General features: G+C 44.8%; 1 protein-coding gene across 3 annotated transcripts in view; it reads left to right on the forward strand.

Annotated features, from left to right (window-relative positions):
- The window catches only part of LOC126240013 (calcium-binding protein E63-1), a 584,925-nt gene that overhangs the window by 467,680 nt on the left and 90,724 nt on the right, over positions 1–26,521 (forward strand). For all 3 annotated transcript variants that reach the window (XM_049947899.1, XM_049947898.1, XM_049947900.1), the window contains one exon: positions 24,489–24,632. In XM_049947899.1, coding sequence (XP_049803856.1) covers positions 24,489–24,632 — 144 coding nt within the window. The remainder of the gene's footprint in view (positions 1–24,488; positions 24,633–26,521) is intronic.

Here is a 26,521-nt window from a genome sequence, read left to right on the forward strand (position 1 = left end):
AAAGCTATAAAACGTTGAATTACCATTGAGTAGGAACCTCTTTCTGTTGAAGAATCACTACTGGAGAAACCAGTGCACGTCTTACTATATATAATGGAGGCTCCACCCACTTCTGACTGCATGATGTCATTATTAACCAATGAGTTATAAGTCGAATTACAATTTAAAATTTCTTAGTTAAAAGAACATTGTCAAGAATTAGAAATAAATATACACTAAACTTAGCTTACTAAACAGCTATTGTCAATTAAGAAGCGTTAAAAATATTTAAATATGTAGGAAAATGAACTTCGGTTTGGCAGTACATGGGTTGCCCTCTCAAGGCCTGTCAGTGAACCATTTGGAACCACTGGTTGCTATGGTGAAGTTAGACGCCGTTGCAAAGATGAAGCAGCATGCTTTTTTCACTGAAGTTATTGTAAGGTCGATAGTCGAACTAGTGGTTGCCATGGTGAGGACAAACGCCAGTGCAAACTAAGAAATTTTAAATTGTAATTCGACTTATAACTCATTGGTTAATAATGACATCATGCAGTCAGAAGTGGGTGGAGCCTCCATTATATATAGTAAGACGTGCACTGGTTTCTCCAGTAGTGATTCTTCAACAGAAAGAGGTTCCTACTCAATGGTAATTCAACGTTTTATAGCTTTATAACTTTATGTATTTTGTTTAATGTATGTAGCCCTCTAATTAGAGCTTTGTATACAACTTATAGGTCTGAAGATGACCACAGTAGTGGTTGAAACCGGTCACCTTGTTAAATAAATCGTGATCAAGACTGTTTTTAATAGTAATTATTTATAAGACATTGATCACTGCTGTGCCCATAATGTATTCAAAAGTAATTCTAATCTCTGCCTCCCTCTACTACATTTTCTATTCTGTACAGCTCCCTCTCGTACTATGGATGTCTTAACACATATGAGCTACTGCGAACAGTTCAGTAATAGGGTTGTTCTCATGAGAATCGACAACAAACCAACACCGACAGCAATAGTTCAGGTATACATGCCGATGTCGCAGGCAGAAGATTAAAAGACGGAGAAAGTACATGGGGATATTGAACGGGTAATTCAGTACGTGAAGGAAGATGAAAATTTAATAGTATGGGGAACTGCAGCGCAGTTGTAGGAGAAGGAGTACCCGAAAGGGTTACAGGAGAATATGGGATTAGCAGTAGGAATGGGAATCCAGAAAGACTAATTGAGTTGTGCAATAAATTTCAGTAAGTTATAGCGAATATTCTGTTCAAGAATGACAAGAGAAGGAGACATATTTCGAAAAAGCCGAGAGATACGGGGAGATTTCAGTTAGATTACTTCGTGGTCGGGCAGCGATTCCGAAATCAGATACTGGACTGTAATGCGTATAGACTCACATCGCAATTTAATAGTCATGAGGAGAAGCCTGAAGTTCGAGAGTAGTCAGGAAGAAACATTGCCCAAAGAAATCGGATACGGAAGCACTAAGGAATGAATAGATAGGTTTGAAGTTGTTTGAGGTTATAGGTACTGCGATAATGAATAACAGAATAAGCAGTACAGCTGAAGAGCAATGTACATCTCTAAAAAGGGCAATCACGGAAGTTGTAAAGAAAAATATAGGTACTGGGAAGGTAGCTGCAAAGAAACCATGGATAACAGACAAAATGAGTTGATCGACGAAAGAAGGAAGTAGAGAAATGTTCATGAAAATTCAAGAATACAGAAATACAAATCACTTAGGAAGTGCAGGGAAGCAAAGACGAAATAGTCTCTTGAAAAATGTGAAGAAAGACATGATCGTCGGTAGGACTGACTCAGCATACAGAAAAGTGTAAACAGCCTACGATGAAATTAAAAGCAAAGGCGGTAACATTATGTGCGCAATGGAAATTCCACTGTTAAATGCAAAGGAGAGAGCGGATAGGTGGAAAGATACATTGAAGGTCTCTATGAGAGGGTGGATTCTATGATGACGTGATAGAAGAAGGAAAAAATGAATTGAAATGATAGTGTGGCATTGTTGGGTGGGAGGCCCCGTCTGGCCACACTGGGCGACTTGCTCGTCTGTGGTGATGAGGAGAATACAACATCCAGTCCACGGGCGGAGAAAATCTCCAACCCGGCTGGGAACCGAACTTGGGTCCACTGCAAGGTAGGCAAGGACGTTACCACTCAGTTTAGCAGGCGGACTTAGAGGTTAAGAATCCAGTATTAGCAACAAAATTTAAAAGAGCTATATAAGACTTAAGATCAAATAAGGCAGAAGGTATAGGTAACATTCCATAGAAATTTCTAAAATCACTGGGGGAAGCGTCAACAAAACGACTATTTACGTTGGTGAGTAGAAGTATCAGACAGGTGATGTACCATCATACTTTCGGGAAAACATTATCCACACAGTTACGACGATTGCAAGTGCCGACACGTGCACAATCCGCGTAACAGCTCATCCATCCAATATGCTGACAAGTACAATACACAGAAGAACGGAAAAGAAAACAGAATGTGTTACATGAAGATCGAATTGTCTTCAGGTAAGGTAAAGGCACCAGAGACGCAGTTGTGAGGTTGCTTTTGATAATGGAAGGAAGACTAAAGAAAATTTCAGACGCGTTCATAGGATTTGTGGACATGGAAAAAGCACTCGACATGTAATATGGTGCAAGATGTTCGAAATCCTGAGAAAAATGTGGGTAGGCTGTGGGGAAAGACGGGTGATATAGAACATTTACAAGAACGAAGAGGGAATAATAAGTATGGAAGACCAAGAAAGAAGTGCTAGGAGTGGAAAGGGTGTAAGACAGGGATGTAGTCTTTCGTCCCTACTGTTCAGTCTGTACATCGAAGAAGCAATGACGGAAATAAAAGAACGGTTCAAGAGTGGGATTAAAATTCAAGATGAAAGTATATCAACCATGAGATTCGCTGATGACATTGGTATCATCAGTGAAAGTGAAGGAGAATTACAGTGTCGGTTGAATGGAATGAACACTCCAATCGATACAGAATATGGACTGAGAGTAAATCGAAGGAAGATGAAAGTAATGAGAAGTAGCAGAAATGAGAATAACGAGAAACTTATCAAAATTAGGGATCACGAAGTAAATGAATTTGAGGAATCGTGCTACATAGGCAGCAAAATAACCCATGACGGAAGGAGAAAGGAGGATATAAAAAGCAGAGTAGCAATGGCAAAAAGGACATTCCTGGCCAAGAGAAGTCTACTAATAGTAAACATATACCTTAATTTGAGGAACAAATGCCTATGGAGGTACGTTTGGAGCACAGCATTGTATAGTAGTGAAACATGGGCTGTGCTGAAACCGGAACGGAAGAGAATCCAAGCATTTGAGATGTAATGAAAAATATGTGGGCTGGTAAGTTAAGGAATGAGAAGATTCTCCGGAGAATGGGCGAGGATACATATAGCAAAAGTGGGTCGAAACGGCGAACACTTCACATTATTCTGTAATATATTTCTATATTAAAGCAACAGGACTTTTAAGAAATACATTTTAGTTTGTTTTCTAGTGTTTCTTCTGGACAGTTTTTAGTCTTTTATGCCGTCGACAAGTCTGAATGTCTCCCGCTGACGAGATGGTTCGCTACTTATCGTTTCAGGTCGAGGCACGAAACCGTACGACCCCACTTAAAGTCCGCAGATGTCTCGTGACGTTATTTATCCGTACCATTGTGCTGAACTGCAGGGAGACAGGTGGGGAGCCGTATCACAGCGTTGATAACGGGCGCGGCCGGGATGACCCGCCGTGGCTTGTACGCAACGCATTAATCACGGGGGGCAGTGGTGGTGGTGGCGGTGGTGGTGGGTCGCCGTATCGGAACCGGAAATCTGCACTGTGCGCAGAGCAGGGAGGCTCGTGAAGACGCGTGCACGTGAGCCGGCCTGCCTGCCTGCCTGCCTGCTCAACTAAAGGTCAGGCGAGCGGCCGGCTACGGCGTCACCCTCGAGTCACGAACAATTTCGCGGCTGGAGGTAAAGAGTCCTCGGAAAGAAAGAGCTACCCCAAGATTATCGGGGACAAAAAGGGATATAAAAAACTGAGTGTGAAGCTGTCAAAAAGGCGCAACGGTAAAGAGTTGATGTGTTTGTAAGCAAAAATACATTTGAAATATGAAATACCAAAAGACGTGGATAGGGGAACAATCTAGCTTTGTACTTAAAGAAATTACGAAACTAAGTAATTTATTTATATACGACATTTTATATTTTTCCCACAGTATCCATGTTAAACAAATTATCTGAGCTAGTGACCCGCGAGCAAGCTACGTACGTAGGTTAGTATGTTGGTCGTGGAGTGAAAAAAAGGCATTCTTATGCGTTTCTGCGTGGCACGAACTGTTGTGGATTATGCTGCCAGTGCAGGTTGCTTTTTGAAATATTCCGAATTTGTGGACGCGGCTGTGATAGCATACTTTGATGGACCAAGGTAAGGAAGCATCGCATTCATAGGAGACAAGGCCCATCACTGGGTAGCAAACGACAGTGCGAGACCTTCCGCCTACAGTCCGTCAGTGTGCACAGTCACTTTTTCTGCCAGAGGGGTGGCCTAATGGCAGGCGCTGGCCCCTATAACTTTGACGCTCAGTAGCGTCGTTGGATATCATTTTCTGGACATGGGTTGGTATGTTTTACTTGTTCCCAGAGACACCTTCTACAATTCCTCAAAGTTTCTGGGACACGCTGTATATGTGGAACACCATGCCAGCCCTGGCAGCCAGTGATTTTAACTCCCGATGAAGATGGCACAGTCTGCTATCGAAAGCTTGAGTATTGTATTCGAAGTGATGTGGCTTCCAAACGAAGCAGGTTTTATTGAAGAATACCATCGAAAAACACTCAGATAGCTCATATGCATCTTGCTTCTACCCTCCAATATTTATGCCTTATACGCACAAGTAATACCAATGTCTTAATGTAGTACACATGTCTCCAGTTTCACATGGACTACGTAGACTTGCTATTCACAAGCTACTAGTGTTTTGTCAATTACTCTACGTTCGTTAGAAATAATCACACGCGTTCCATCCTCCACTTTTGTTTGTAGTATACGGCTTACACGCCTTTGTCAGAAAATTTAATTAATTTGGGACCCTTAAGTACACAAATGGCGATTTAGACAAGTGACGCACGTGTCCTGATTTATTATCACGGAAGGCCTCATACCGTACTTCCGCCCGTTTTCTGTATCCGGGCTATTTCGATTATACAGGACTTTTTCAGGGGGCTACTTACATGTTCGATGATCGGATTAAGGAAAAATTACCACGGCGCAGAAAATTCAATTGTACGAATGCTATTTAAGTTTCATTAAATTGTAGTCATAGCTCTACAAATGGGTAAATTACTACTTATATCTATTCATCACCTACATAGTGCATAAATTCAACTAAGTAGAAGGAACTCTTTTAATCTGTTTTGAAACGCGTAATTGGTTAGATATATGTTTTTAAATCTAATTAATATTCAATCGACGTAATACAGATCATTTTCGCTTGTGATATTACATTTATGATAAATATTTTAAAATTGAGATTGATTGCCGATATTAATTTTCTTTTTTTTTCGGGAGAAAATGTACTTTTCGACTGTCTCTGGTATTTCCAGTCGTTTGAGCAGATCAAAAGAAGATTTTTACGTGAAAACAAAACGTAAAAAATTACGTACTGTCTTGAAGAATAAATGATTGTTCTTTTATTTTTATTTTTACGACACAATTACATGAACATTTCAGAACGTCATAACCGCTTTCGATCAGCCAGTTATTATCTTTAGACTTAAGGCACATGATAATATGTTACTGATAATACAGCGGAAGCTTCTTGCTCCATGTAGTTTTAGTCTGTTAATAGTACTGTGTTATTAACAATGCAACGAAAACTACGAGGGGCGTTCAGAAAGTAAGCTCCGATCAGTCGCGAAATGGAAACGACTATGAAAATCCGATAAAGCTTTGCACAGATGTGTTGGGTAGTGTCTCTAGTATAACCCCAGTTAGCATCACGTCGCTCTTCTCATTTCTGAGCTCGCAGTGAGTGCGTAAAGATGTCTAGAAAATAGTGTCTGCCGCCAAGTACGAGGGCCTGGTGAGAAATTTCGCCTGAAGCTATGCAGCTAACATTACATAACTGTCGTGCTGTTTCTTCTTCAAGACAATTCTCAGCCGCATTCTGCAGGGGCAATGAAGATGCTCCTGCATCGTTTTCAAATGGAAATGTGAGATTACCCACAATACAGTCCGCAATTGTCTCCCCCTGAGTTTCATCTCTGGTCACATGAACCGCTGTCTTTGAAGACAACATTTTGACACAGACAACGAGGTGTAGGCCAGCGTGGAGAATTGGCGGAAAGCACTGGCGGCTGCCTTCTATGATGAGGCTATTGAAAAGTTGGTACAACGCTATGACAAAAGTCTAAGTCAGAACGGCGACTACGTAGAGAAGTAGCTGAAAGGTGTAGCTAATTGTTACAAGTAAAACATTTCTGATGTTCACTGTGGTTTCAATTTGGCAATCAATCGGAGCTTACTTTCTGAACAGGCCTCGTACATGCAACATGCGCCTATTGTGTGAGGATGACTACTGGCTGCTCAAAAACTGTTATGACACTCTGAAGTGCTCATATGACGTTACGTAAAAAAAGTTATGTATTGTCATTAAAGCTGCACGAACGTCGTTTAGAAGACATCATACGAGTCCTTTTTACGGCAGATTTTTCAATACTTTTCGAGAGCTTGCAATCATCATTCGGTTTCATAAAAGCAGAGAAGGAATTCAAAAGGCATGCGAGTATGCTTGTATACCTATTTCTAGCCAACTGGTGCAGTCCATTACGCTCTTAGAGACGTGCTCATTGAACTTACATCCGACTCGGTGGAAGAAAACGGTATTTGTCTCTGTAACTGCACATGAGCAGGTTTCAAGATCAATATTCGAGACAGACTGTAAAGTTATTCTTGTACCTCCGTCGGCATCCCGCGGAAGTGACGTAAGAACAACACGGTCAAACACAGTCCAACACGTACAGTCACGACATTCCCTCCCACTTTCGTAACATACTGTGGCACCAGCGTTCGAGCGTAGACCGTAAGCTACACTTCCGAATACGATAACAGATGAATGCGAACAGTATCTTTTATATTGATTTATAACGTATTTTTTACTAAAGGGAGCATTATAGCGGCATAAAAATTGGCAAAAAAGACACCACATTCGTCTTTCCTTGGTTTCCTAAGGACCGTGGGAACTGGGAAGTATGAAACGCTACATCAAAGGACACTTCATTTACAACTGTCTTGTAACCTACTGGTACCTACTGAAGAATAGCGTTTTCTTTTAAAACAAAAATGGCTAGGAAACAGTAGAAGACCGGAAATTTTGCGGAAAGACATGTATCTGCTCAACCCAACGTGGAAGCTGTGTACCACGCTTCTAGTTAAATCAAAGAACGTGGAGCGTAGGAAGCTCCTATGGAATGCAAAAGCTGATGTTTAACAAAACGTCAAAAGGAATGAAGCTGTTTGCCAACTCGGAAGAAACCAACTCCACAACTGTTGCTTCTTGTACATCCGAACCACAACCGGCAAGAATCTTTATCATTAGACTCTATATAATACTGCGTGTCACGGAAAGCACCTATCTTAATAAGACAACAGACAACAGAAATACGTGCCTCTCATGGATGAAATGTGTGTTTGCATACTCTTGCTTTCACCAGAGTAAGCTGCAGTTATACACATATTCGAAAATATTTCTTCGTAGATAAGTTGTAGCTTAGTGAGATTCACTAGTTTTTACATTGTTATCACAATTTTTCATGTCTCCTGATAAGTTACTGATGCTTTGAACTAAAAAATATAAGAAGTATTTCGTTAATTAAATAGAAAAATAAATAAAAACAAACATTAATCTTAAGGCCTGCTTTTTCGCTGCTAGGTCCTTTAGTGTCGTTCAGATGTCAGATGACAAATACTTTCACAGCAGTCAGTGTCGCGACTCTGCGTTAGACTGTGGTAAAGAGCTGTTTCAAAATCGCTACCACCAACAGCCAAAGAGAATGTCTCGAAGCTGTCTGCAAACCCGATGGTTGTCGTGATGTGAGAATGTACTTGCTGAAAATACGTTCGTTTTACTGTTTAAGCGAAGGAAGAACAGATTTAATCTGACGGTGACCGAGAGGTCATTACAAATGGAGCACCAGATCTATTGAATTTGAATGGGAAATATGCATTTGTCTGAAGCGATTAATGGAAATTTACTGTAAACCTAAATGACTAAGTTCGGATAGGCTTGTAACTCGCGACCTGTCGAGTGCGAATCCAGTAACATAATCACTTCGCCACCTCATCCAGGCCAGCATAACCTTGGTGCTCTCATGGTACTTACGATAAAAGATTGTCTTCTCGTACGAGGCATTCTTACAGCATCTTTGCCAATTATTTTGCCAAATATCTTGGTGTAAGTGTGGAAGATACGAAACTTAACGTTCACATGCTGCCGGACGCGTCAAGTAGATAAAGTACCATGAACTTTCGTCTAACATCAAATTGGCCATTGTTAGGTGAATGATGTTGTGCCAGCTCTGACGTCACTGATGCTCACGGCATCGCCAATATACGGGCACCGTATGACTCAGCGTGCGACGCGCCCGCTGCAACCACACGATCGTTAGATCCCACGCCCCGCTGATCGGCAGGTCACCGTCTGTTCAAATGGTTCAAATGGCTCTGAGCACTATGGGACTTAACATCTGTGGTCATCAGTCCCCTAGAACTTAGAACTACCTAAACCTAACTAACCTAAGGACATCACACACATCCATGCCCGAGGCAGGATTCGAACCTGCGACCGTAGCAGTCGCGCGGTTCCGGACTGCGCGCCTAGAACCGCTAGACCACCGCGGCCGGCTCACCGTCTGTGTTAAGGCCGTTGTCCATGATTTTTATTTCAATGGTTTCTGTAATCACACTGTCGCAAGTGCCGTTAGTGCGAGCCAAGACAGGAGAGCCAAATTTGAGCCGGCGACTGATTTCTAGAGCATGCTCAGCTATGGCGGATTTTCCGTGGCATCGTAGACACCACCACCTCGCAGGTTCCCTCCTGCGTTTCAGCACAGGGCGCACTGTTTGTCCTACGTATGACTGTCCACAACCAAAAGCATTTTTTAGGCCTCCTGACACCTCCTGCGCCGCGCGGTCTTAGGCGCCTTGTCACGGTCTATGCGGCTCCACCCGCCCCCCCCCCCCCCCCTCGGAGGTTCGAGTCCTCCCTCGGGCATGGGTGTGTGTCGTCGTCCTTAGCGTAAGTAATTAAGCAGTGTGTAGGCTTAGGGACCGATGACCTCAGCAGTATGGTTCCTTAAGACCTTACCACAAATTTCCAAAACTCCCGCATATTTTGATTGCCTCATAGTTGGCTGATTTTTGGCGGAGAACTGAAGATCGACTTAATTTTATGTCTCATCAGAAGGCACCTAATCACGAAGCCACAGAACGGCAAAAACTCAAATTTCTTCTCCTGCTCCACGTAGGGGCCCCTGATGAAGAGCTCCCCAGCCGGGTAGGGGTGTTAAAATACCGCGACGTTTCGGAGAGTGTCGTGGTTATCATCTTCTGGAAATGTGTGCCCGGTACTTTCTGTCTCGAATCTACAACAGCTCTGATGTTATTCGCCTCCTTGTTGGTCGTTTGAGCTGTCGACAGTCTGTCAGGTTTGCCGATATGTTTGGCGGCATCGTGACGTTTCTATAACTCGCAGTCCGCCCTGTTTCACGTGTGTGCTGGTAACGTTTCATCTCCTCCCCACAGAGGTACCGCATGTGTGAATGTAGACTCTCCCAACGTATACTATTGATGAAAAGACTCGGGTTTCCAGCTGGGTGGCGTTGTTAAAATGTCGCATCGTTTGGGAAAGTGTCATACTTACCATCTTCGGACCAAGTGTTGATCTACAGTAAACGACGGGAGAGTCTACATACACACGCTGCAGGCATGTTTTCGAAGATCTGTCCTCATTTCGTGTGACAGGTTATCAGCGTTCGGTATGGATCTGTCACGATGTACCACAATACGATTCTGTGCCGGATGACGATGGCTGGTGAAGAATAAGTACAAGCGCTCATTTCCTGTACGCGCTTTGTCATTATGTTTCCGGCGGACGAGGACGTCGACGAAGGCAAAGCATCGTGTATTTCTCCTTTCTTAGTGAACTGGGTGTGTTAATGCTATTAGATGATATAAGGACTGATTTAAATTTTTCATTCGATGATACCAAATAATGAGCGTGTATCAGCGTACTGAAGGAAAGAACTGAGGTTTAATAGGACCGTGTGTATGATGATGCATTCCAACTTCCCCATAAAAAGGGTCTGCGACTGTTGCAAGTGAAGGACTTGCCATCTCAACGGGGTCCACCGAATCGTAATACCGACCATTGTATAAAAAATAGGATGAAGTAAGGCTGCGCCTGTACACCTAGACTACGTCACTTTCAAAGAAGTGGGACATCAGATGTAAAGAGACGCGGCCACAAATAGCACCAGCACATCAACGCTGACCGTAATATCACTTTCGTTATGTCGAAGGCTGAGTTCTTAATACGAGACGCACAGTGACTGCACTGTGAGAAGAGCGGCGAAGTGCTTCGCCGGTTTGTTCGGCGCTTACTAGAACGAGGTGGAACAGCGTCTGGTAGAGAGTAAATCGTAGATCGTCTCGGTGACTGAGAGAGAAGATTTCTGATTACGATTTCTTCCAGCGACGAACGCTTACGAAACTCAGATGTATTTTTTTTTTTTTTATCCTCGATGTCTGCCCAAGTGGGAGTCTGTGGTGTGTGTCCTCAACAGACAGCACGCAGGTCTTCATATCGTAGTCAGTGCGTTCTATCTCTGCAGAGCAGAAGATGGAAAAATCTATTAAGATCTCCTCAGTCCTACAGAAACTAAACACATTTAACATATAATATGGAATATATTTTGTTTTTTCGAGTGCGATGAAAGTCTTATTTCGACCAGACACAGTTCGTTTCATTTTAAAACTTTACCAGTAGTCACTAAAACAATTGTGCTTCTTTTACAAACTTGTTTGGCGAGATCATGAGTAGTTTTCATGTTCGTAATTTACTACTATTACTCACGTGTTTCTGGTTCCTACTTCATTTCCTAACGTTCTTCAAAATGGTTCAAATGGCTCTGAGCACTATGGGACTTAACATCTGTGGCCATCAGTCCCCTAGAACTTAGAACTACTTAAACCTAACTAACCTAAGGACATCACACACATCCATACCCGAGGCACGCGGTTCCAGAATGAAGCGCCTAGAACCGCACGACCACACCGGCCGGCCCTAACGTTCTTCCACACACAGTTGTTCGATTTATATCACACTATACTTCACTGATACAGAGCGTGCGTTATCGTTTTCATCTTTTGCCACATTCACCTCGCATACTTTGTTTTGATAGCGCGGAATGCAGTCTTTTTTTGTTTTGTTTTTGTGGCTGTGGCAACGTCTGTTAGTGCTGTGTGTTTTTCTCTTTCGATTGGTATGTGTGTGTGTGTGTGTGTGTGTGTGTGTGTGTGTGTGTGTGTGTGTGTGCGCGCGCGCGCGCGCGTGTGTATAACTATTTTGGAATATTCCCTTTCAAGAGTGCGTTTGAAGTTGAGTACGCATGATTTTTGTTGTTCTTCAGTTCTCCCCAAATTCTCTTCATATGCTCGCTGTGTTCTTTCTTGCTTTCTTCTGACCACTTATTTCCTGCTCTCTTTCCGTGTGTTTCAGTTTAAGCGTATCTCTCTTACGGCATTTCCAAACTCCTCGATTGCTTATGCTATCTTGTGTGATCCTCACTTCTTTCCTCTTTTGTTTTCTTTCAGTAATCCATTTTGTCTTGATTCTGATAGTTTTCACTGTCTTGAAGACCTGTCTTGTGACCCAGTTCTTGTTCTTCCTTTGTATATGTCCATAAAATTTCATTATCTTTTTTCTGAAGGTATCCGTTATTGTTTGTGTCTGTTTATAGATCTCTCTTGATGGCCTCTTTGCCCAGATTCCTCCACGGAAACCTGGCCCAAAGATTTTCCTGAAAATTTTCCTTTCTTTTCAGTCTATCTTATTTTTACTTGCATGACTCAAAGAACAGACTTCGTCGACAATCTACAGACATGCGAAATAATTCAAATTTATTCACTGACTGCGAATTCTTTGATGTCAGCGGTATTAGGTATGGATGTGCTACCTATTAGTGCCATATGTAGTGGACTCTGGCAGAAGGATGTAGACAACGTGACATATGAAGGTTTCGGTCGATCTCGGAAGAGTGCACAGATAGCCAAAGTGGGCAGTCTGCCTCCGGCAATGGAGCAGCATGGGCGTCCTGTTTATTCCCAAGCTTCAATAGCGTACATGTGTTGTTGTTGCATACCTCAGCCTTCTTCGTACACTAAACTTACATAGAAGAAGAATGAGTGACCCATACCTAAAATCGACACTGAAGTTCAGTTTCTCGAATGAGTATGGAAGACCAAAGGCAATGGAAATCGATCAGTTCTTATGACTGTAATGATCTTGTTGGGGTACATCTTTGAGTTGTGAGCAGTATCATGTATGTGAAGATGGTCAACCACATGGCTTGCATCAGGATTCTCAACACGATGCTAGATGGCCTTAAATCATGAAACTGTGACAGATGTGTAAGTAATGTGCAGGTGGAACACATGGGGCTCAGACAGAGAACTACCGTTTGAGATTCAACCAACATGGTGGCTACTGGGTGATTAACCGTAGGACTGGACAATGGACGCACTTCACCACGTACCCAGACCTCAATCGGTTGTGAGAAGTCCACATCGAATTTTCCAAACATGTCCCATTCTATTTGTACATCAGAGACTATAATTGCATCAGCATCCATAACAGTCAACCAAAGACGTGCCCAGGATGTGGCCAAGCAGGACATGTCTGTTCAAGTTGTGTGCAATGTCAAATTACCCACCCACCACGAGTGGAGGAGCAGGTGACGACTAATACCGATAGGGCTCTCACTGACCCACACTGAGGCTCTGCGAGCGGCCCACGACCCGCCGACTGTGGTGTCTTCTTTCACAGGACTGTCGCCGCCTCTGGAGCAGCATGATGACGCAGAAAAAACAAAGACACCAACTGGGCCCTCTCTGGCTGTGCCTTCTTCACAAGATGGTGTGAAGACAAAGATGATGGGGTGGAAACCACCTACACGGTTGTGCCAGTGCGAACTGACGTCTTTGACCCAACGGGCAGCAGCTTCACGTATCTTCAACACCAATGCCCACGTGTGCAAACAAAGGTTACCGAAGCAGTGGAACACAGGACGAAACAGTCACGGAACCACCAGTCTGGCCCCAATCAGGGGCAGCATCGGTGATGCTCATGCGCAGCGACATGCCTGTGGATGTAGGTCAAAAGCCAGAACCAAACCATGACCACTAGAGACACAATGCCGCAACGGAACGACCAGTGACCCAGCGCTCTATTGTGGCCTGACAATATGAATGAATGGATGCTGCCGCGCCGCTCTGTGAATCATAAATGATGATGGATTTTGGTGGGTGGCCTATGGCAGGGCTGTTTCGAGTCCCTGGCCCCCTGCTATCCTCACGGAAGCCTCTCATATCGCCATTCCCAACAAGCCCGTGAGATAGGCACTATTAATATGAACACCATCAGTACACAGGTTAAGCTCCACAAGATGTTGAGGATGGCCGACATCGATGTGGCCCTCCTGCAGGAAGGTCGTCTCGAATTGCTTCCATCCTCGTACTTATTAGTATGATATCTACCACACGCCATGCGTGGATAATGGCTATGGGACAGTCATACTCCTAACGAACATAGCAAGATGGATGATGTGATCTACATTCTATTTGTTTGGGGCCTCACCGTCATTTTTGGGGCATCTGGGTCATCAATGTTTATTCGCCCTGTAGTAGTTATAAAAAAACAGAATGGGACCAGTTCTATATGGAAGAGGTAGCGCCATTTTCGCTACGACCAAATCCTACTCAGAGGTGACTTCAACTGCGGGCTGTTCCTGTAGAGCTAAATTCCATGCTTCACCACAAGTCCAGAACAACCAGTTGGTAAACGAACTGCACCTTGTAGATGTGATGCATAAACAGCGACTGGCAAGTATTCACTTATGTCACCAGCCACTCTGTGACTCACCTTGTCTGTGTCTCCCCACTACTTAGGCAGTAACGCCCAATGCGGAGCTGTGGACTACGGCATTCTCTAACGATGTCTCTTATCTCTGCGCATTATGCTCACCTTGTCAGAAGGTCGACGCCTCACGGCCCAAAAGAAAGTTGCAGATGCCTTTGTGGAACACTACCGCTGGTTGTATGAAACAGGTTCGCAAAACCTCAGCGACAGGTGATATTCTCGAATCACTGACTGGGCTCCTCGATGGAGATGCTGTGGCGAATCAGACAGATCTGATCATGATGGATGACATAGTTGACACTCTTCTCGAAATGGCTGCCAACAATTCACCAGGCCAAGATGCTTTCTTATTAGAGTTCTGTCATGCATTCGAAGATGTTACGGCTCCTTGCTGGGTAACGGCGTACTAGGAACTGATGGCCTCCGTCATTCCCCTACCACCTGGATTCACTGAAGGCCTTCTTTCCTGGCCTGCAAGCTGTTAGACGGCTGGAGTGTCGAACATTATTGGCCTCTCACTATGCTTAACAGTGACTTTAAAATTTTTACCCAGTTTCCAGCTGGTCGCATTTGGTGTGTCCCACCCGAAATTACCTCCTTGGACCAAACGTGCTTGGGCGGTGGCAGTAATGTAGATTATAGTGACATCATGGTCCTGTGTGAAACTCGTCACGTGAGCAGAGCATTGATGTCCGTGGACTTTGATCGCCAGACACTTTCCATAGGGTGAATCATGACTATTATCTGGAGGTGGTGGGTGGTGTTGCGATGGATGGCCTTCGCCCCACCGCCCCCTCCCCCCCCCCCTCAGACTTTATTTACACTGACATGCACCTACCCCAAGGTGCCACAATAGACATGCGGTAGACTTGATTACCATCTCCCAGTGGATACGGTAGAGATGCCCACTATCATGATTTTATTATGCCATTGCCCTCAAAAATGGTTGAAATGCCCCTGAGCACTATAGGACTTAACATCTGAGGACATCAGTCCCCTAGAATTTAGAACTACTTAAACCTAAGCAACCTAAGGACATCACACACATCCATACCCGAGGCAGGATTCGAACCTGCGACTGTAGCGGTCGCGCGGTTCCAGATGAAGCGCCTAGAACCGCTCTTCCACTGCGGCCGGCGCCATTGCCCTTCAACCACTGTTCACTGATTCAAAGATTTTATTATGTCAGCCTTCACCTGAAAAGTCTAGAATACCCCACCTGGTCACTATTTTACCAATGCCAGAGACAATGGCGAACATTTTGGTGGTGGTCTTTGGTTACTTTGTGAATGCGGATCTGATTATGAAAGTACGATATGATACACTCACCTTACCCACTAGCGATGGCAGCCTAGGCCTCGTCGATTTCCAAGTCAGAATGGCGGCCCTGTATGTCAACATGAAGATAAAGTTGTGGACCCGACTTCGGCAAATATTAACAGGCACCCTGATCAAACAGCTGACTCCCCCCTCCCATTTCCTCATCATTTTCCGACGTTGACTACAGTTGCATACATGCTGATCTCCATGTACCAAGGCCCCTACGGGGCGTGGTGTTTACCGCATAATGATGTGGGAACATGACAAGACTGAGATGGAACCGTCAACCTATGATAACTTGGTCTGTGGTCTGGCGGTCAGTACACCAACCCGTCCTCGACTACTATGCCCAGACGACCTGGTATCTGCTGGTCAACCAAACACATATGATGTTTCAGTGGCTCCATGGCATTAATACAGCCGACTCTCCACTATGTTGATGGTGTCGTCTGACGCATATGGATGTACATCGCCTGCAGAGCGGATCTTCTGTGGAGGTGTGGCAGTTGACAGGAAATACACTTGTCCTTCTTCTTTCCATGACCTGCATACAGTGCCCCCACAGGCACTTTTGTTCCTGGATGAGACTTTTCCCTAGTACTGAGACTAATGACGTGATAGGTATCAAATGGAAGTCATTATCTCATCTATGACAAGAACATTCTTGATTTTTGCTCTTTTCTACAGGAATCTTTTACTCGTCTTCAGCACCACCTGTGCAATCGACAATGTTCTCTTGAACGCTCCCCAAGGCTGGGGACATAAATGGTAACTTCATAATGAATGTCTAATTCTCAGTACAGGACCAGTGACGAGGACATGCGGCATTTTTCTTCGAGAAGGCGTGCCCAGACCTCTCCTGCAGGACGGGGATCAATTTGTTAATAACCGCAAACAGCCGTGGGTGCGAGGCCTTTCTGTTTTTTCCGTTGGGAGAACGGTCTTTTAATTTTTTCCATTACTGTACATTGTGTTGTTGTTTTGTTGCCACAACGAACCAGTTGTAAAAAAAAAGTTCATATGTTCCCCTCCTTACCTGAAAAAAAAGTGTGGTTGAGGCAGCTGCTTGAGATAAGCGGGAAATGCAGGTTTGAGTGCTGGTCCAACACACACAATTTGTTCAAATGTGTGTGAAATCTTACGGGACTTAACTGCTGAGGTCATCAGTCCCTAAGCTTACACACTACTTAACCTAAATTATCCTAACGACAAACACACACACCCATGCCCGAGGGAGGACTCGAACCCCCGCCATAGACCGCTCGGCTAATCCCGCGCGGCACACGCAATTTCATGTCACTGATAGATCGTAAGCCTATACGGACTAGAGCTGATGTCAAAGAATTTGAACTCAGAGAATAAATTTCGAATTCTATTTTTCTTTGATCATCGATCACAGCAGCGTATAGTGCTTTCGACAGAAATGCTGTGGTGTAATGCCTTGATTTTGCTTTGACGGAGATACTTTTTTTACTGTAGTAACTCCACGCGAGCTTATATGCTTTATACTTTTGAGATTTTTTATTGGATATTGTCACGAAACCTCACGATCTCTCCGAGATATCTGAAGTGCGCAACTTGTGACACTTGGCGGTACCGAGATGATCCGCAGATCTCGTTTCCATCTACTGAGCGTTCTCGCAGGAGACTTGGAGGCCAGTTTTCTGTGAAATTTCGTGAAGGCTCTCCAGGATAAGTTTGGTTTCTCCGCTATTGTTTGTAAACACAGTGACGTCGTCTGCAAAAGCCAGAGACTTCATGTTCATTCTCAGCTCTTTTTTTAATTACGAGCTGGATTCCCTTTATTTCCTTTTCCCGTGTAATCAAAACTTCTCGCAGAATTACGTAGGTTTGTAAACAGTGAACGTACGAAGCTCTCTAGAAAAATAGGCAACGCAGCTGCACAGGAGCGCAGGTGTGCAACAGCGGTCCCACTTGCTTCTTGCTACTCCACGAAAAGCGTTGCAATCAAAGTGATAAATATTTCGACATAGTTTCCTGGGAGCAGCTCAGATAGGCGGCAAAACTGTGGCGTGATGACTGAGTGAAGCCACTGAAACCTGTCGCAATTGCAAAATTAAAGTTTAGTAGCTGGTTTACGTTGTGTTTATTCATTGCTGTTTCAATCGTGCAGTGACGCAAGCAGCGTACAAAACACGTGTATGTGCGAAGTTAAATGTACTTTACACGGAAATCGCTCTCGAACGCTTCGACATTTTTGACTTTTTTTAAAACGATGTTTAACGCCTTAGTTCTCTGCTAACGTCAGCTGCCAGAGGCCGATATGAATAAGAAGCGGTCCAGCAGTCTACTAGAAATTTCGTGCAACCCCTGAGCTAGGCCTTAGCGTGCGCCAGCTGGCGGTCCGTAGTGTGCAATGGCCGACCCACCCGTGTCCGCTTTATTGCCGCCGAAATAACGGCCGGCCAAAACACGGCAGATGAGTGTGTGTGTGTGTGTGTGTGTGTGTGTGTGTGCGCGCGCGCTCGCTGCCGTACCTCCTCAGCTGGCGGATTCGTCACTTTTCATGCTGGGTTCACGCTGCCACCTCTCTGCTCGCGGGCAAAGCTTGCCGATGATGAATCAAGCCCACTGACTCTTATTAGCCCGTTTAACCTGCACCATCGCTGCTTACCCCGCTGCTCGCTTCGATCCACGCCAGGCGATGATGTTGTAGCTATAATCCGATTGAAATTGCTTGGTAGTTGAGAATTCACGCCCTGGAGCTGGTTTCTTTCAATCAGAGCACTCAACGCCACGGCGATATAGTTCGCCGTTACCAAACGGACACTGCAACTGGTCATTAACTTCTAATTCCTTGTGTGGCATTCTTTATCGATGTGTTTTGATCCCGGGCCATTGGTCTGGCACTTTTCTGTCGTATTTCACCACACATGATAACAACACGAAAAACGGCTATACGGATACACATACACACACGCACAACGATGCTAATGAAATACACACACGTTCCACACACTGCACTAACCAAACACTGCTGGATACTTCCGCACAAGCGTCATATCATCACCAATGATGGCAGGCATATCGAACATGTTATAACCTAAATTCGAATATCTGTAGTCACGTTTACATGTTGAATAAAGTGTGTGCACGCCGTAGTTTGTAACTAATTTACGTTTGTTTTTATACAGTTCAATAATTGTCTCCCTGTATCTGCTTCATGCGGCGTAGCGTAATGGATAGCGGATTAAGGTGAAGTGTAAAAGATCGCAGCTTCGGATCTCCGTATATGCAACATAGTTTTTTCAATTTGTAAATCTAACCAAAAGATTTTGATTATTATTGTTATTCATTTACTTGGTTTGAATGCAATTTTATATTTCTAATTCTGTGCTGCGTCATTTTTCATCTTGTATGATTTCTTTTATTTGTTCTTAGTTTTCTGCCTGTGTCGCCTGTAATCTCGGTCAGAGGGCTAGCCGCTCTCTGAAATAAAAGAAAAACTGCGTTAATGGATCAACAACGAGCTGAAACGGGTGTCTTTCGACGTCCGCCCAGAGCAGATACAACGAACGAAAAGGAGCAAAATGAGAAGCCGGCACGGTAGCTCAGCGTGTTCGGTCAGAGGGCTGCGTGCTCTCTGTAATAAAAAAAACTGAGCCGAGGAATCAACGATCAACTTGAACAGATGTCTTGTGACGTCCGCCCAGACCAAACGCAACGAACTATATCGAACAAAATGAAAAAAAGAGAGAGAGAAAAGAAAAAATCTGAGTGGTCAGCGTGACGGATTGCCGTCCTACGGGCCCGGGTTCGATTCCAGGCTGGGTCGAGGATATTTCTTCGCTCAGGGAGTGGGTGTTGTCCTGTCTTCATGATCATTTCATCCCCATCCTGTGCTCAGGTCGCCCAATGTGGCGTCGAATGTAATAAGACCTGCAAGGCGGCCGGACTTGCCCCGCAAGGGGCCTCCTGGCCAATGACGCCAAACGCTCATTTCCATTCATTTCCAGCGCGAAATTACGGTTTGGCTTTTAGCACTGAAACTGAGTTTTCTCTTCCTTGAGTTTGCTCGTAAAAGTTAGCTTTAGTCGCCGCGAACGAAGCGACAGTGATTTTAGATCCGCCCCAGAGTCTTGACCGGCATTTCTTTGGATTTATCGCACATTTGGACGTTGTGGTTAGGGCTACAGGACGCGTCGTCCGCCGCAGTTTAGCCACTGGTCACTTAACATCAGCTGTCGGCGGAGCGTCTCGCATTTCCGACACACCCCTCTGCGGCCCCCTCCAACACTGCTCCGAGTTAACACACGAGCAGCGTTTGTGAAGCGACCCTCCGTGTACGTGTGTCGCCTGTAACTGAGCGGCAGCCGGCAGCCGAATTGGCGACAGCGAAGTTGGAAGTGAAAGATGTCAGGTATCAAGTAATTTTAACTGGACCATGCATCATCGGCTGAGGCAAAGTACACAGCGGTAGCGTCCAACTAACACCACCCCCATTCCGAGATTTGCTCCTGCTTCCTAAACAGTTACATAGGTTGACTGAGCCACTGAATGAACTGTTATCTGTAGAATTGATAATCTTGAATTATTACAACTTTAAATAACTTTCTTTAAATAAAGAACGAGTTTTATTTTTAAATTTGTTTCCTATCAAATAAATATTCTTTATTGCTTCTTCTTGACAATTAGAATGAGTAGTTTATGTTAATTTCATTTTTTTGTGTTAGATTTTCTAAACTTTATTAGAGGAAATACAAATATTTATTGCGAAAGAGTTGAAATTGATGGTAAAATGTGTTTGAGAGCTAAGAATGAACCCAATATGGATACACAACTACAACCCCTCGAACTTCCTGTGTTTCTATCTTGATATCGCAATTGTGAAAAAATTGTGTACTGTGTTATAGGACAAGATTTCATATCCTATTGTGTTAGCTGACATACATATCGTTGCTATATAAATACTTAATGTATGTAGCCTTACATTACTGCTACTGTATATACAGTTATCATTCTGTAGAAATCGTTGTACATACTACATACAGTTATTCGTTCCTCTACAGCAGATGCCACTCATGTTGGATGATAAACCCGAAAACCGGTTTTGGTGAATAAAACATTTCCAGTGGAGCCCATCATGTATAGGAGATGTCGTTTAATGGCGGATAACTGCAGATATACACTCCTGGAAATTGAAATAAGAACACCGTGAATTCATTGTCCCAGGAAGGGGAAACTTTATTGACACATTCCTGGGGTCAGATACATCACGTGATCACACTGACAGAACCACAGGCGCATAGACACAGGCAACAGAACATGCACAATGTCGGCACTAGTACAGTGTATATCCACCTTTCACGGCAATGCAGGCTGCTATTCTCCCATGGAGACGATCGTAGAGATGCTGGATGTAGTCCTGTGGAACGGCTTGCCATGCCATTTCCACCTGGCGCCTCAGTTGGACCAGCGTTCGTGCTGGACGTGCAGACCGCGTGAGACGACGCTTTATCCAGTCCCAAACATGCTCAATGGGGGACAGATCCGGAGATCTTGCTGGCCAGGGTAGTTGACTTACACCTTCTAGAGCACGTTGGGTGGCACGGGATACATGCGGACGTGCATTGTCCTGTTGGAACAGCACGTTCCCTTGCCGGTCTAGGAATGGTAGAACGATGGGTTCGATGACGGTTTGGATGTACCGTGCACTATTCAGTGTCCCCTCGACGATCACCAGTGGTGTACGGCCAGTGTAGGAGATCGCTCCCCACACCATGATGCCGGGTGTTGGCCCTGTGTGCCTCGGTCGTATGCAGTCCTGATTGTGGCGCTCACCTGCACGACGCCAAACACGCATACGACCATCATTGGCACCAAGGCAGAAGCGACTCTCATCGCTGAAGACGACACGTCTCCATTCGTCCCTCCATTCACGCCTGTCGCGACACCACTGGAGGCGGGCTGCACGATGTTGGGGCGTGAGCGGAAGACGGCCTAACGGTGTGCGGGACCGTAGCCCAGCTTCATGGAGACGGTTGCGAATGGTCCTCGCCGATACCCCAGGAGCAACAGTGTCCCTAATTTGCTGGGAAGTGGCGGTGCGGTCCCCTACGGCACTGCGTATGATCCTACGGTCTTGGCGTGCATCCGTGCGTCGCTGCGGTCCGGTCCCAGGTCGACGGGCACGTGCACCTTCCGCCGACCACTGGCGACAACATCGATGTACTGTGGAGACCTCACGCCCCACGTGTTGAGCAATTCGGCGGTACGTCCACCCGGCCTCCCGCATGCCCACTGTACGCCCTCGCTCAAAGTCCGTCAACTGCACATACGGTTCACGTCCACGCTGTCGCGGCATGCTACCAGTGTTAAAGACTGCGATGGAGCTCCGTATGCCACGGCAAACTGGCTGACACTGACGGCGGCGGTGCACAAATGCTGCGCAGCTAGCGCCATTCGACGGCCAACACCGCGGTTCCTGGTGTGTCCGCTGTGCCGTGCGTGTGATCATTGCTTGTACAGCCCTCTCGCAGTGTCCGGAGCAAGTATGGTGGGTCTGACACACCGGTGTCAATGTGTTCTTTTTTCCATTTCCAGGAGTGTATTATTTACTTTACATGTGGCCTGCTCCATGAGCCACTTCCACTGCTGCCTGTCCAATGCGCTGTTTGTCCAGTGGCTGCTGCTGTTCAGCCTAGTTGTGTCCTCCCGAACGTCATCCCGCCATCTGATTGTGGGTCTCCCTCTTCTTCTCGTTCCTTCTATTGTTCTGCTGAATGCCATTCTAGGCGGGTGTATTAAAGAACAAAAAACCCGCCTCGATTCCGAAAAAAGCACCTAGTGTTAAGTGTTAACCCAGGTTTCGGCGTAGATAACTACACCTGCTTCAGAACAACAATAAAACCCACAAGTGCCTAAGAAGACCTTTGTCAATGATTAAAAGAACACCATAGCTATACATTTATGAACGGAAAAGAAAAGGAAAACACGAACAGTACATGCACAAAGTCAAAACCACTGCTTAACTAAGTGGTGTACGCTCCACTTCACACCGGCCTATGTTCGATGGGCCATGACCCGCCATAAACTGCAAACCTGGGTTAACACTTAACACTTTAATATATTAACCAACGATTGCTGACGCGCTGCGATGTTGAAGGTTCTTAAACTGCAGATTTAGTCCATATCGGAGTAAGCTTCTAACCGAGAAGTAAATTTTATTGCAGGTGTGCGCTGATACATCCGCATGTGCAGATCTCTAACTACGAGGGCTATTCGGAAAGAAAGGTCCGATGGGGTGCGAAATGGAGACCACAATGAAAATCAGATGACGCTTTGCACGTATGTGTTGGGCAATGCCTCTAGTATGCCCATCTATCGCATCACGTCGCTCTTTTCAGTCCTGAGCGCACAGTGAGCACGTGAAGATACCTAGCGCAATAGGCTCTCCCTCCAAGTATGAGGGCCTGGTGTGAGATTTCGCCTGATGTCATGCAGCCCACATAACATAACTGTCATACGTTTCCTTCAGCATGACAATTACCGACCGCACTCTGAAGGGGCAATGAAGATGTTCCTGCAGCGTTTTAGGTGGGAAGTGTTTGACCATCCACAATGTTGTTGTGGTCTTCAGTCCAGAGACTGGATTGATGCAGCTCTCCATGGTACTCTATCCTGTGCAAGCTTCTTCATCTCCCAGTACCTACTGCAACCTACATCCTTCTGAATCTGTTCAGTGTATTCATCTCTTGGTCTCCCTCTACGATTTTTACCCTCCGCATTGCCCTCCAGTACAGAATCGGTGATCCCTTGATGCCTCAGAATATGTCCTACCAACCGATCCCTTCTTCTAGTCAAGTAATACCACAAGTTTCTCTTCTCCCCAATTCTATTCAATACCTCCTCATTAGTTATGTGATCTACCCATCTAATCTTCAGCATTCTTCTGTAGCACCACATTTCGAAAGCTTCTATTCTCTTCTTGTCCAAACTGGTTATCGTCCACGTTTCACTTCCATACATGGCTACACTCGATACAAATACTTTCAGAAACGACTTCCTTACACTTAAATCTATACTCGATGTTAACAAATTTCTCTTCTTCAGAAACGCTTTCCTTGCCATTGCCAGTCTACATTTTATATCCTCTCTACTTCGACCATCATAAGTTATTTTGCTCCCCAAATAGCAAAACTCGTTTACTACTTTAAGCGTCTCATTTCCTAATGTAATTCTCTCAGCATCACCCAATTTAGTTCAACCACATTCCATTATCCTCGTGTTGCTTTTGTTGGCTCTGAGCACTATGCGACTTAACTTCTGAGGTCATCAGTGGCCTAGAACTTAGAACTAATTAAACCTAACTAACCTAAGGACATCACACACATCCATGCCCGAGGGAGGATTCGAACCTGCGACCGTAGTGGTCGCTCGGTTCCAGACTGTAGCGCCTGGAACCGCACGGCCACTTCGGCCGGCTTTGCTTTTGTTGATGTTCATCTTATATCCTCCTTTCAGGACACTGTCCATCCCGTTCAGCTGCTCTTCCAGGGCCTTTGCTGTCTCTGACAGAATTATAATGTCATCGGCGAACCTCAGAAGTTTTAATTTCTTCTCCATGGATTTTAATCATCCACAATAGAGCCCGTAATTGACTCTCCCTGGGTTTCATCTCTGCTCACATGAACCGCTAGCTATGAATACAACGTTCCGGCTAAGACAATGAGCTGCAGACCGGCATAGAGAATTGGTAGGAAGCACAGACGGTTTGCTTCTATGACGAGGGTATTGGAAAGTTGGTAGAACGCTACCACAAATGTCTAAATCGGAGCGGCGACTATGTACAGAAGTAGCTGGAAGTTGTAGCTAACTGTTGAAAATGAAACGTTTTTGATCTTCACAGTGGTTTCCATTTTGCGACCGATCGGACCTTACTTTTTGAATAGGCCTCGTATAAAACCAGCTTCTCAGTAATCGTATGACTGTCTCTCTCTCTGCAGACTTGCGGACTGCGTTCGGGCTGCTGGACCGGAACCGCGACGGGCGTGTGACGGCCAGCGAGCTGCAGTTCATGCTGACCAACCTGGGCATCACCCTCAGCGACGAAATCATCGAGCGGCTCGTCAAGGACGCCGGCCGGTCCGGTGAGAGCGCGAGCCGGCTGCTCTGCACCAGGGCTGCTGACAGAACATCGACACATTGATATTTGTACCAACAAAAAATCATCGATAAACATCAGAGGCATTCTCCTTCCCTATACGTCGATATATCGATGTCCAAGTGTCAATACCGGATGCCGATATTTTTATGTTATATTACTTTTTCCCGAATTTCGGTAAATATTTGAAATTATTCTTTTGGAATTGCAGTAGAACGTAATTTTACTTTCCCTGTGTGAAGGAGTCTTACTACTTTTTGAAGCTTTCATCATATCTAGTCCTTCTCTTTGACTGTCTGAAGCAAGCATAGGTGGTACAAAGGAGAAGTTCGGTTGCGCTTAGGGGTAGCGGTGTGAATGGAATAACAAGATATCCGATGTGAAAATGTAGCGCAGCAGTTGTGAAATGTTGTACATGGCTGCACGTCCAGAGCCCGTGAGTAGTTACGATTAAAAGAAAACAGCCCTCGGTCACCAATTTTTAACGAATTGACCGGGTTTCGACACTGCTAGGTGTGTCTTCCTCAGAATTTAAACGAAAGAATGGTCTATAACATGGCCACAGAATTATAACTAAAAACTTATGCTACAAATTATAAGTACGGAATTAGTGAAAGACTGGCAGTACATATATCTCATTTATAAAATAATAAATATGCCGAAAGGGCATTAGTCACAAAGATATTTAAGATAAAAAGACTGTGATGGCGAGCCACTAAGGGCTGCTCGTTACTTGCGTGGTGCAGGTTGTAAACCATTCTTAGGTTTAAATTCTGAGGAAGACGCTCCTAGCAGTGTCGTACCCGGTTAATTCGTTAAAAATTACTGACCGAGGGCTGTTTTCTTTTAATTCGCACAGCAGTTGTGTTAAAAAAAATTACAGCAACTCGTGTGCTGCTTTTTCACGTCGGAATTCTTCAAAAACAGTTGCTGAAAGTAATGAACAAAAATGTAGATGGCAAGACTGCTCCTTCCGGTGGGTGGAGACGTCTGAGGGGAAATGCTGACGTAATCGGCGCCCGGCGCTACCAACAGAAACTGCAACCTTTGTCAGTACCACGTAAGTTTGACACTACAACTGCTAGGTCGCTGCATTTGTAGAAATGAAAAAACAGGAAACTCGACATGAAGTTTTCCAGACAAATCCCATATGTGACGAAACCGTACGACGGACCCATCGGACACCTTTTATTGTGCCACTTACAGTCAGTTACCACTGTTAGCAAAGTGGTTATCGCCAAGCGTGAACGTGCACTGTTTTCCTTTGAATTCTTGCTCTAAGAGGGATAAGCAGGATGGTAGCCTGTTGATGCACAGAATATCTAACAATAAACCAACAATTAAATGTGCAGCTCTAGAAGCGGCAGTATATTTACAATGTGCAGCCGATATTTTTATAGGCAGCTACGTCGATATTTTGACGTCTATATATCGATATTTTTCCATATACCGAGAGCCGATTTTTTTAAACATCAAAGTATCGGATTTACAATATTTTTAAAAATGTCAACAGTCCTCTGTAGCGTGTCTCGGCACCAGTTTTAATCTTTATGGATGTTCTGTATGCGGTTGAGGCTTTCTGACACGACATCCTGTTCGGAACGACGGTCTGCCTGTGGCAGAAAAGTCAGTTAAAAGAGTGGATTACTAACAGACGAGCAGCACCCGCCTCCACCTCTGATTGTATGTGGACTCGGACTCCCGTGTATAAAACAACTTCAGACGTGTGATTACTTTACGAATGAGTTACGAGTTAAGTCCAGGGTGGGGCAAATAAAAGTGTTCCGGAGAACAGAGTTCCAGCGTAAAAAGAAAATACAGTACTAACATGACTATAGCAGATGTTGAAAGCGACCGCCATTCATCTCTTGGCAC

The sequence above is a fragment of the Schistocerca nitens genome, chromosome 1 (genome assembly GCF_023898315.1).
Source record: "Schistocerca nitens isolate TAMUIC-IGC-003100 chromosome 1, iqSchNite1.1, whole genome shotgun sequence".
Lineage (NCBI taxonomy): Eukaryota > Metazoa > Arthropoda > Insecta > Orthoptera > Acrididae > Schistocerca > Schistocerca nitens.